Here is an 11,904-nt window from a genome sequence, read left to right as displayed (position 1 = left end):
AAGAATCAAAGTTCAATGGAACTCTTTGTCTTGGCTGATGTCGATGAGGATTCAATTAATTTTAATTTGATTTAATTAATCTGTATCGATTCACAAATTACCCGATTTGATATCTCTTTTTAGATTAATATTACAATCAATTCTCGATCCAACCGATAACTCATGTATCTCACATTTAGTTTCGAGTCGAAAACATTTTGTCATTACACCACAAGCTGGCTTACCCTTAACCAGCAATCTTCATTCAATAATTAATCTTGTTCATAAAAAAATTAATAATTCCAATAAAATTATTCAAAAACTCAAAATACGTCTAAAGCTAAACTAAGCCTAACTCTGTTTTCCATAGCTTAATGGAAAGCTAAGCATATTCATCATTGGCTTCATTTTTAAAAATAAAAATGTTAGTTAATAGCCCACCACATATTTGGTTTGAGATTCCCAGTACTCCTTTGATTGCTTCACCATCTCTGCACGTTCTGCAATCGCCCTTTCTTTCCAATAATCTTTGTGCCTGTAAACACCACAAAATATATATACACATAAATATCGAGTTTACACTTGTTGATGTTTGATTGGAGTCGAGGTGGCCGAATTGGGCCGGGGAAGAAAAAGGAAAAGGGATTGAAAAGCGTCAAATGAATCTCCGAGCAAGGGCGAAGCCAAAAATTTTGTTTAAGTAGACCAAGATAAAATTATAAAATCTCAGAGGCCAAAGCTAAAAATCTTGTATTAAAATGCTAAAATTATAATTTGTTTCATTTAATCAAAGGTTAAAAAGGATTGAGTTGAATTTTTTAATTTTGGGAAGAGCTATAAAGCAATTTTCCCATTTAGCCAAGGGGGCTAAGGCCTCTGCCTGCCCCCTTCGGCTATGCCCCTGCCTCCGGGACACATTCCGATACATTCACTAAACTCGAATTAGTATGAGATATGAGTCCGTGTTTAATAAGGTATGCTTAACTTTTTTTATAAATATATTTAGGAGATTATACTCCATTCAAAACTCGGTTCGATCAACTCAAACTCAACTCAAATTGATATGATCATAAAAAGGCAACAATCTCAACCCAAGTTAAACCAAACCGAAACCCAAAATTGACTCGAACCCGAAACTATATGAACATGTAACTTGAAATGACCTAAATCTAAATTGACCAACCTAAACAGGATTCAAACACATAATGGCTTGGCCCAAAAAACCCAAGCATCAAATCTGAATTAAACGAATAAGCAATCTAAACCCAAAATGGCTCGAACCAAAAATGAAATCACCTAAAAAGTGAAATTAACTTCGAACTAAAATGACTTAAAAATTTTAAAATCCAATTGTATCTTATTCTATGCAAAGATTTTATAATTTCACAAGTACTATTATTTTCTCTAAGAAATGAATTAAGTTTTGGTTAAAATATGCCATCAATCCCTGTACTCTTCCCAATTTGGGAATACGGTCCCTATACTTTTATTCTAGGAATTCAATCACTCTATTTTTCAGATTTTAAAATTTAAGTCCAATTATTAACACTGTTAAAATTATTTAAGTCCAATTATTAACACTGTTAAAATTATTTTTAAATTCAAGTTCATTACAGTGTTATTCTTTTAGTTACATGACTACTGAGTGAGTATTTTTTTTTATTTCAAAGTGTCACACCAAAAAATTTAATGGTGGTAACAATTGGACCTAAACTTTGAAATTTAAAAAAGTAGAGGGGCTAAATTCCTAAAAATAAAAGTAAGACTAAATTCAAAATTTTGGGAATAATACATGGACTTATGGCATACTTTAACCTTGGATTTTTTCAGTTTTGGCTCACCCACCTTTTCTTAATTAGAAGATCCAGCTCTAGCATGTGCACCGCATTAGCATAAACTCCAGCCTGCATATGACAGAAGAAACAAAAGATTATGACATAAAAAACATACGTACATATATATATGTGTGTGTATATCGAAGCAAAACCCGAACCTCTCGACAGATGGGACACTTTGAATCCGGACTCGAGGCTTTAAGTCCTTGAAAGATCATCACAGAAGCGGCTGAGCAAGCACATGATTTGCAGAAAAGATGACCACAACTCAAAGCATATGGATTGAAAACAATTTCCTAATAGATAAAGGACCAAAAAAAAAATTATATTAACAAATTGCATTGAAAAAGTGGGAAATTTACTTTGAATTTTATGAGCTTATTTACCAAGCAAATAGCACACTTTAAGTTGTATTCCAGCTTTATTGAATGCGGAAGCATCAACGTCATCACCGGTTCCATTTCATCGAGGTTGCACGAAAACGAGCCGGAAAACTGAATGAATGCTTCACCATCATCTGATCCTTTGAAATTCAACGAAAGAGCTCCTAATTCTATCAGCCATGGTGATTGCAAAAGCTCCAAATGTTCGGCCCTCAGTTTGGACTTGAAGTTCTTCCCATTAGCAGAGCTATGTACCTAAAAACAGATCAAAATCAATTAAATCATCTTTGGATCTTTATTTTGATGTGGAAAGTGATTGAAAAAACGGATTAATGGTTGCATACTTTATCATACTTCTTGAGGATTTTACGGATGGCGATTGCATTCATCGTGATATACTCGATTAACATCAGCCCTTCTTCCACTAAAGCTTGTTGGTCGTTTTTGAAACATTGGCGTAACCGCAGAACATACCGCTGCATCCCTCTGGGGACGTGAAGATGGAGGAGATGTCGGACTCGGGAACTGAAGCATCCAGCTATATCTGTTGCTTCCCTCATTAATTCGGTGAAGAACATTTGATCACACACTGTAAGATGTAAACAATTTCATTAAAAGATTCTCCAAAAAACCCATGAAAGCCTACTGGCCATTATTTTGCAAAGAAAATTTATGATTGATCTCAAAGTCGAAATCCCGAACTTAGCTCAGTTGGTTCATATAATCATGCTTACAATATGACCTTTGGCTTATTTGGGTTCAAAGCTTATAAGCTATATTTCCAGACAAAGGAAGAACCAAAGTTCTCAAAACTAAAACCCCGAGTTTAACTCGGTTCAAAGCATGTGAGCTATACCCCAAGTTCAACTCAGTATGTGAGCTATATTTTCAAACAAAAGAAGAACCAAAGTTCTCAAAATCAGAATCCCGAACTTAGCTTAGATGGTTCATATAGTCATGCTTATGATATGATTTGGCATGTTTGGGTTCTAAGCTTATAAGCTATACTTTCAGACAAAGGAAGAACCAAACCCAAGTTTAACTCATTTAGTTCAAAGCATGGGAGCTATGCCCCAAGTTTAACTCGGTATGTGAGATATATTTTCAAACAAAGGGAGAACCAATGTTCTCAAAATTGAAACCCGAACTTAGCTCAATTAGTTCATATAATCATGCTTACGATTTGGGATAAAGGAAGAACAAGAGTTCTCAAAATCGGAATCCCGAACTTAACTCGACCGGTTCATATAGCTATCCTTTAGAGATGATATTAAGAACCAAAGTTCTCAAATTTTAGAAATACCCAAGCTTAATTCAATTAGTTCGACCGATTCAGGTTTAGAACCATACTCGTGTTAGATACATATCTATATCCGACACTCACACCCGAGTCTCGAGTAACTTAACCTTTCACTATCCCTAAACATTGTATCAAAAGAAGTTCTCAAAACTGGAAATTACTAGTTTTCAGAAAAGCCTTCAAAATTCTCTTACTCCATTGTTTACACACCATTTGCACAGCTAAAATCCACGATGAAAAAAACAAAAAAGAAGATTAAGCTAATAGATTAGATTAAATCTTCACTGAAGCACAAATATATATTATATATAAGCTAGATTTTGGAATCTATATATATTAATAAACAAATACCATCGTATCTCCATTATTCCATCATACCAATGAAATTGATTAAAAAATTAACCTCACCTGGGCAAGGTTGGCATTGACAAAATCGAGAAAATGTGGGATTTTGTTGTTGTTCACCATCTGTTTGCTCTATTGTGCTATTACCCTCATGTAATGCTTTACACCTTCTGCAACTTTTCAATACTTTTTTAAGCCTTTTGTATTCAACATGAGAGACTTTATCTAAAAACCATTCTTGATCACCATGTAAATATTCCTTAAAAGTCTCACCAAATTTCATCTTTTTTCTTCAATATCATCAATCAAAAGAAGAAAAACCCAGAAATCCAAATGAAAATTTTTGGGGGGAAATGGTTAAAAATTTTATGATCTGATAAAATGAAAAGGAACCCAATGCTTGAGTGGGAATTTTAAAGAGTCGTTGGGCACCAACCAAAAGAAAACAAGGTGCTAGTGATAAGAGAGAATCGAAGGTTTCTAAAGTTGTTTTTGTTTTTTATTTTAATGAAGAAAAAGGTGGTGGGTTGTTGAAGATGAAAAAGGTTATATAGTTTTGGTTAAAATCTTCCATAAGCCCTTATACTTTCTGCATATTTAGAATTTAGCCTTTATACTTTTATTTTTAAGAATTTAGTTCTCTACTTTTCAAAATTTAAATTTTAGGATCAATTGTTAATACTATTATTTGTTTTTTTTTGTCTGATGTTTTGAAATAAATAAAATACTTACTTGATAGCTATGTAATTAAAAATGGCGTTGTAATAAACTTGAATTTAACAAAAAGTTTAACCGTGTGAATAGTTAGAGGGACTAAATTCTAAATTTTCAAATAGTAGAGAGACTTTTATTTTATTTTAAGCTATATATATTTATGTATTGATGTAAATTAAATTTCGTATTTGTACTTAAGTTGAGTATTTAATTCATATACTCTAATTGATCATGGGTCAAGCAGTGTCATAACAAAATTTTAAGCCTTTTTGGTAGACGCGACCCGCCAGTATTAAAATTTTTTTATATAAAAATAAATTTAAAAAATATAAAACATCAAATACACTAAAAAATTTAAAATAAATGTTTCTCAACAAATTGAAAATACATTTAAAAAAAATCTTATACTTAAATAATATACTAAGATAAGTGCAACTTAACAAGTAAATACCTCTAAAATAGTAGCAAAATTAACAATAAAACAAAAGTTAAACAATATTCATATAATAACAACAAAATAGTAGCAAAACTGGCAAAACAACAACATTTTTTTTTTTTTTTGCAAATTCGGATTGAATTAAGCTTAGGCAAAAAAAACTAATCCAAGACTCGACCCGTTTTTTAAACAGGCTTTATATTTTTGCCCAAACCCTCTCACTTTTTAGGTGGACTTTCAGGCCGGGCCACCATGATCAAGTCTAGTCATTCTTAGTATCTATATTTTTCAAATTTCAAAATATTAGTCCTCAACAAATAATAATTATTAAATTTATTAAATTCAGTTATGTTTATTTTCTAAAATCTGATGCTGTAAACATTTTATTATATGTATAATATCATGTAAACTTATCATTTTTCACCTATTATTTATTAAAAATCTGGCTAATGGGTCAAATAATATTATTTTAATCAACTACTAGGGGTTAATTTAATGACAACATGCAGGGGCCTCGCCCCCCAAATGGAAAATTAACATTTTAGTCCGCTATAAATAATGAAATTATAAATTAATATATGGTAAATTTATACTTTAACCTTAAAAATATTGTAGTCCTTTTAAAAATAATTAGATTATAAAATAATAAATGATTGAATTATATAATTTAATCTCTCAAAATTCATAATTCAGTTCTAGTCCTCAATAAAAGGATTCACTAATTTGCCTTTGACTAATGCTGTCTAAGTTGATATTAAATTTTCAAAATTTGAAAAGTAAAAGACTAATATCAACTAATTTGGAAAATACAAAATTGAAATTGATCAATTAAAGTACAAACACGGGTGTATCCAGAACTTAATTATAATTTTTTAGATCAAAATATAAATTTATTATGTACTAATTTATAATTTCACCATTTTAAGGGCTAAAATACAATTTTACTATATTTAATTTATAATTTCCTTACTTATAAGAGGATTGAATTGAAAACTTTCATTCTGAGAGAGTCAAATGCAACTTCACTATATAGAAATTTATAATTTCTGGATTTATAAAATTACTAAATTGAATTTTTATTTTTATTTTTGGGCAGTCCGTCATATTCAATTCCGAGTAGAAAGATTAAATACACAAATTTTGTAAAGTATAGGGACTAATAACGGAATTAAAGCTATGAATGTGAAAAGGTTGAAAAAGGGAAGAAAGTGTTCGTTTTCGTGAAGAAGATGGAAAGGCGCAAAAAGCACAACAACGAGCGGTCGCCTTGTCACTTCGGGATTAACTAACGTTGGCAGTGGCCGGCATTTGGCACCTGATGCACTTTCCTACTTTATAATGATATTAATAAAGCTTTTTGTTGTTGGCGACTGTGCCACCATCCTACTCAACTTGCCTTACATTTTATTTTGTTCTTTGAGATATTTAATAGATATTTTATTGTACTTTTTATGATTTGGAATATTATAGATTTTTTCTATACCATATCATAAGTTGGATCCAGTTAGGTTGATGTAGAATTTTATATCTTTTTTAGGCTTGACTCAAAAATAAGATTAAAATTTTGTTTAAACCTAAATTAAATTAAAAATATTAAATTTGACTCTGCCCGCTCGTAATAATTTTTTAAAATTATGTTTATATAAAATAAATTTAAAATATAATAATTAAATACATTAAAAATATGAAAATAATTTTTTAACAAATTAAAAATACATTAAAAAAGTAGTGGTCAAACTCATATTTCTACTTCATAGTTTCTGACATGACGAGGCTCAGTTCGGAATAATGATGTCATGACCTTTGCTTTTCCTATTGGATAAAGACGAATTCAAGTGAGTAGGCAAAAATTCTCTTATAAATAAATAAATAATAAATTAATATATAATAAAATTATACTTTGGTATTAATCCGATTTTCTTATAAGTGAATAAATTATGAATTAATATATAATAAAATTACATTTTAATCCCCTAAATAAAAATAAGAAAAAACTGTCTAATCCATTAAAAATATAAAATTATAAATTAATACATAATAAACTTATATTTTGATTTATGAAAAATTATAAATAAATTCTAAGGTGTTAAAAATATTTATAGATTCACCTTGGCTCTTGGAGGCTTTTCTCAAATGGTGTTGACTGGTTCGCCCCGACGACTTGTTCACTCATTTGTTTTATTTGGGTTGTGGTCCATGCTTGAGGGTGAAGACGATGGCTCCTTCAATGGAGTCTGTGATGACTCTTTTTTTTCTTGAGATTTTCAAAATTTTCACATCACTTTAAAACAAGATAAATCACAGTTCATTTATGGTTTTAATTATTTACTTTCAATTTTGATGTATAACAATTAAATCCTCCTAATAAAGGGACTAATTTGCATTTACACCTCAACTACAAGACTCATCAAGTAATTGAACCATTAATTGTAAATTCCACAATTGGCCACCCAACTTGCATAAATTTTCATTTTGGGTACCAAAAAATATTGCAAAATGAGCATTCTTGTTAACAAGCGTTTTCATTTCAGTCACTTGTAGTTAACTCAATATTATTTTACACTTATTTTAGTAACCAAACTTTAATAACTTTTCAATTGGTCACTCATTTTATCTTTTTAATAATTAATTTTGCTTTTCTATAATTAATTTTAGTTTTTCCTTCGTAAAAATGAAAAACTTGGGTATTACAGAAAATTACTTAGAGCTTGTTTGGTTTGGTGTATTGGCTATGCCAATACACCCCTAATCGGTGGGCCCCACCTAATACCTCTCTAATCCATTGTTTGGTTCAAATTATTGCTATCTGCGTGTATTCCGTTACTTTCCTAATCGGTGAAAAGCACCGATTTCTATTCCCCTTCGCCTGATTAGGTGACGCTTCAGCAAACCCTCCCTCTTTTACCCTCCCCCGATCCCCTTTGTTTCTCTTCTGTTTTCCACCTTCATCCGATTTGCTTCCTTGTTTCATTGCTTTTCTTTTCTGCCGATTTGGTTCCAGTTTATTTTCTTACCTTTTCTGCCGATTTGCTCCCCCGATTCTTTTCTTTTCTATTTCGGCCGATTTGCTCACAGTTTATGCTGATTTGCGTCATCGGTTAGTCTATGTTTCCCGATAGAATAATATCTTTTTCTATTGTAGATGAAAACAAAAACTTTCGAGGTAAACCTTTTCTATTTTTTTTTTATCTAATCGGTTTCCCCTTTTGCTTTTTTCAGGTTCTTCTTCATTGTGCCCCGATTTGCTAATAGGTTAGTTTTCCATAGTTATTTTGTTTGTATTGCATGTGCGATTGAAATGTGTTTTCTGTTGTTGGTTAGGCTTAAGAAATGCATGTTGTTGATTTGATATTATTGTTATTATGGATATTGTAGGGAAAATTATGCATGTATGTCTTTTCATCAGCATAGGACCGACAATCCTTTGAAAACAATAGTCGGATTAGGCTTAACAGATGATCCTTTGAAATTGTTCTCTCTTCTCTGCTAACCTTCGCTTTTGAATTTTTTTTTTGATGATGGATGGTTGTTTTATAGCCAAATTATGAAGTTTGTTTGATTGAATTTCGATAACTTTGAAGTGGTTCCCAGCGTTCGAAGTTGTTCTCTCTTCTCTGCTAATCTTCGATTTTTCTTTGTTCTGTTGTAATTTTCGAGTCCTTTTTTGATCTCCAAAACCGAATGAGATTTCTTCTTTTCTTTGTTTGTTTAAGTGTCTGAACTGAGTCGTTTTTTAATTTAGTCCTCTGAAAGTAGCAAAAATAGGTAAGATGAAAATGTTAGATGATAGCGAATGTTCAAAAGAATTTATAATGTTAAGAATATTGAATTTCATGCTGAGTGCAGATCATAGAAACTAGAAGCTGTTAGATGCAATTTGTGTAGTCTGGCTTTGGATATATGTTTGAAGATACTGATATTGGTACTTCAATGTCTTTCATGTATTCCATTTTTTCTAAAATAATTATATATACACATGGTCAGTTACATAGATATCAAAGACCTTATGATTTCAATCTTGTAGGTAAGTTAAAGTACTTGTACATTACAAATTCATGTTTGAAGAGTTTATAGGCGATAAAGATTTTGTTGGTTTGTTCTGGACATTGTTTTGATAGTCTGCTGGAAAATGTTATTTTAGTTTGTTAGTGAGTAGAAGATGAAACTGTTGTGGCGCTTGTTTTGATTGTCTCTTGGAACTTGTTCTTGATTTGTTAGTCAAGAGAATATGAAACTGGAACTTTATTTGTTCTTGATTTGTTAGTCAATAGAATATGAAAATGGAAATCAAATGCTGTTTGGGAGTTACTTGCAGGACCACTCTGTTTATAATAATTTAATTTTATTAAATGTCAACCAAGTTGTGATTGAGTGATAATGTATAAAATGAGAAATTTAAAACATTGCCGTAACAGTCATATAGATTGGGACGAGCATAGGATTTGAAGAGCATGTGTTTTGAACATAGGCCATGATAATACAAAGGAAAAAGTCAGCCATTAAAATAAGCAAGTAATTAATTTCAGGTTCAATTAGCATTCAAAATAAGCTTTCAAATTGGCTTTCAAAAAAATTGTAAAAGCATTGCTAAAACTTGTAAAAGCAAGTAATTAATTTCATTAAAATACCTTTCCTTTAATTAATTTTCATGCCCTTCATGATGTTTTAGGGTGAAAGTTTGTAATCTATTTACCAAAGCTAAATTATCATTATATTTTTCTTTATATGACATTTCACCGACCAAAGTAAGCTAATTGAATGTGATTAATTGCTCTTTTTTTATTATGGTTTACGTCATTATCTCTCAAACCATATTCATTTCTTTTACTTTTGTCTCTAATTTTTTTACATTGGTATTTAAATTATTTTTCGATTATTATTTTTAGTCAAAGAATTTAACGAGTTTAAAAATAAATACTCCATTCGATCGGTCGAATGCACCACGTGTCTATTCTTTTTCTTCTTTCATGTCATCTATAAATCATATATAATAAAACTAAATTAAAATAAGACCTAAATGAATGAAAGTAAAAAAAATAATGTTGCTTAGAAAATATTTTCACATTTGAACCTACCATGTGAAGAAAATCTAATTAAACTTGGGTCTCCAAATTCATATTTATTGAACCCATTTTACTATTTCTAAGGAAAATTATATATAAATTTGTTTTCAAAGTGGTCAATAATGTGAAATCATAAAATAGCAATTCCTTCAATAATTAAAAACCTTAATTATTTTAATCAACTTAAAATAAGGACTTTAATATTTTATTATTAAATCAAATCCTCATTCTTTATTTTATTTGTTTTAAAATTATAGAAACCTTAATTAAACAAATCATAAATAAATAAACTAATCAATGTTCAAACTTTGAACATGCTTTATTAAACTAATCAATGTGAGGACTTTGAACATGCTTTAATGAACTAATCAATATATTTATACGAAATTAATTTTAAAACTTGAAGTACACATATACCAACAATGTATACTTAGATCAATTATACATACACCAACAATTAATTTTAGGGTAAATAAAAATAAACCAACAATTAATTTGAGGTCAATTATACATACACCAACAATTAATTTTAGGTCAATTATACATGCTTTATAATTTCTTTATTGTTTGGGTGATTCATAAAGAAATGAAATTAAAGTTGCAACGATATCATTTAGTAGATACTATTTTTCTTCGTGTGTTGTAAATTTGTATTGTTTATTTTTATTTGATAATGTGTAATTGCAACTTCAATTCATTGATAGTGTGTTTTAATTTTAATATGTTGCAGTAATGGCTCGTCTGCCTTTAATTTCACAAAGTGTGAGGCGTAAAAGAATTGGTCTTGCATTGACAATATGGTTGGAAATCTGTAGAATTGCGATTTGGTTCTTGTTTAGAATGGGTGCCAGCCTTAGCCTACAGACTTATGGACCAAGGATTAGGTCCTATACCTTAGATTTTTATGCAAAACGGGATTATGTGAAGAGGCTTGTATATGCTAGTGACGAGACTTGTATTGAACAAGTTAGGATGAATAGAACTGCCTTTTTTAAACTATGTGAGATGTTAGAATCGATAGAGGGATTGAAGTCGTCAAGGTTCATGCTTGTTGATGAGCAAGTAGCAATGTTTTTACATATCATCTCCCATCACCTGAAAAATCGAGTTATCAAGCATCACTTTAGAAGGTCCGGGGAAACTGTAAGCAGAGCATTTCATAGTGTTTTAAATGCTGTCATACGCTTACAAGATGTCTTATTTAAAAACCCGGAGCCAATTACAGCCGATTCTTCTGACACAAGGTGGAAATGGTTTAAGGTAGTAGACTGAGTTTTATATATAGCTTGTACAACATTTAGTTTACTTAGATTTAAATTAGTATTCTAACTCAAGGTTTTATATCATGTGATATAGAATTGCTTAGGTGCTCTTGATGGAACCCACGTCAAGATTAGGGTGCCAACAGTTGATAAACCTAGATATCGAACCCGAAAAGGTGACATAGCAACAAATATGCTAGGTGTTTGTACACCTGAGATGCAATTTGTTTATGTTCTTCCTGGTTGGGAAGGTTCAGTTGCCGATGGACGGGTGCTTCGAGATGCCATTAGTAGAAAACATGGACTAAAAGTTCCTCATGGTACAGTGTATACTTAGATGAATTTGAATTATTCATTAAGATCAAACTTTGTTTGCTGAATTAATCATTTTTTAAAAAATTTATTTTATAGGTTGTTATTATCTAGTTGATGTTGGATACACAAATTGTGAGGATTTCTTGCACCATTTAGAGGACAAATGATATCATCCGAACGAGTGGCGTCGGGGTTATCGACCAAGTTCTCCGCAAGAGTTTTTAATATGAAACATGCCTCAAAGACGTAATGTCATTGAAAGATGCTTTGGC

General features: G+C 30.7%; 1 protein-coding gene across 1 annotated transcript; it reads right to left on the bottom strand.

Annotated features, from left to right (window-relative positions):
• Window positions 1–203: 203 nt before the first annotated feature.
• LOC105761678 (probable E3 ubiquitin-protein ligase BAH1-like) lies at window positions 204–4,332 on the bottom strand. The gene is made up of 6 exons (XM_012579558.2): window positions 3,906–4,332; window positions 2,542–2,786; window positions 2,201–2,452; window positions 1,973–2,110; window positions 1,825–1,883; window positions 204–514 (listed from the first exon to the last, which is right to left on the bottom strand). The coding sequence occupies exons 1-6, from the start codon at window positions 4,123–4,125 to the stop codon at window positions 409–411; spliced, it is 1,020 nt and encodes a 339-aa protein (XP_012435012.1). The 5' UTR covers window positions 4,126–4,332; the 3' UTR covers window positions 204–408.
• Window positions 4,333–11,904: the final 7,572 nt, after the last annotated feature.

This window comes from Gossypium raimondii, chromosome 11, assembly GCF_025698545.1.
Source record: "Gossypium raimondii isolate GPD5lz chromosome 11, ASM2569854v1, whole genome shotgun sequence".
NCBI classification, from domain to species: Eukaryota; Viridiplantae; Streptophyta; class Magnoliopsida; order Malvales; family Malvaceae; genus Gossypium; species Gossypium raimondii.
This window is presented reverse-complemented; position numbering and strand designations above follow the sequence as displayed.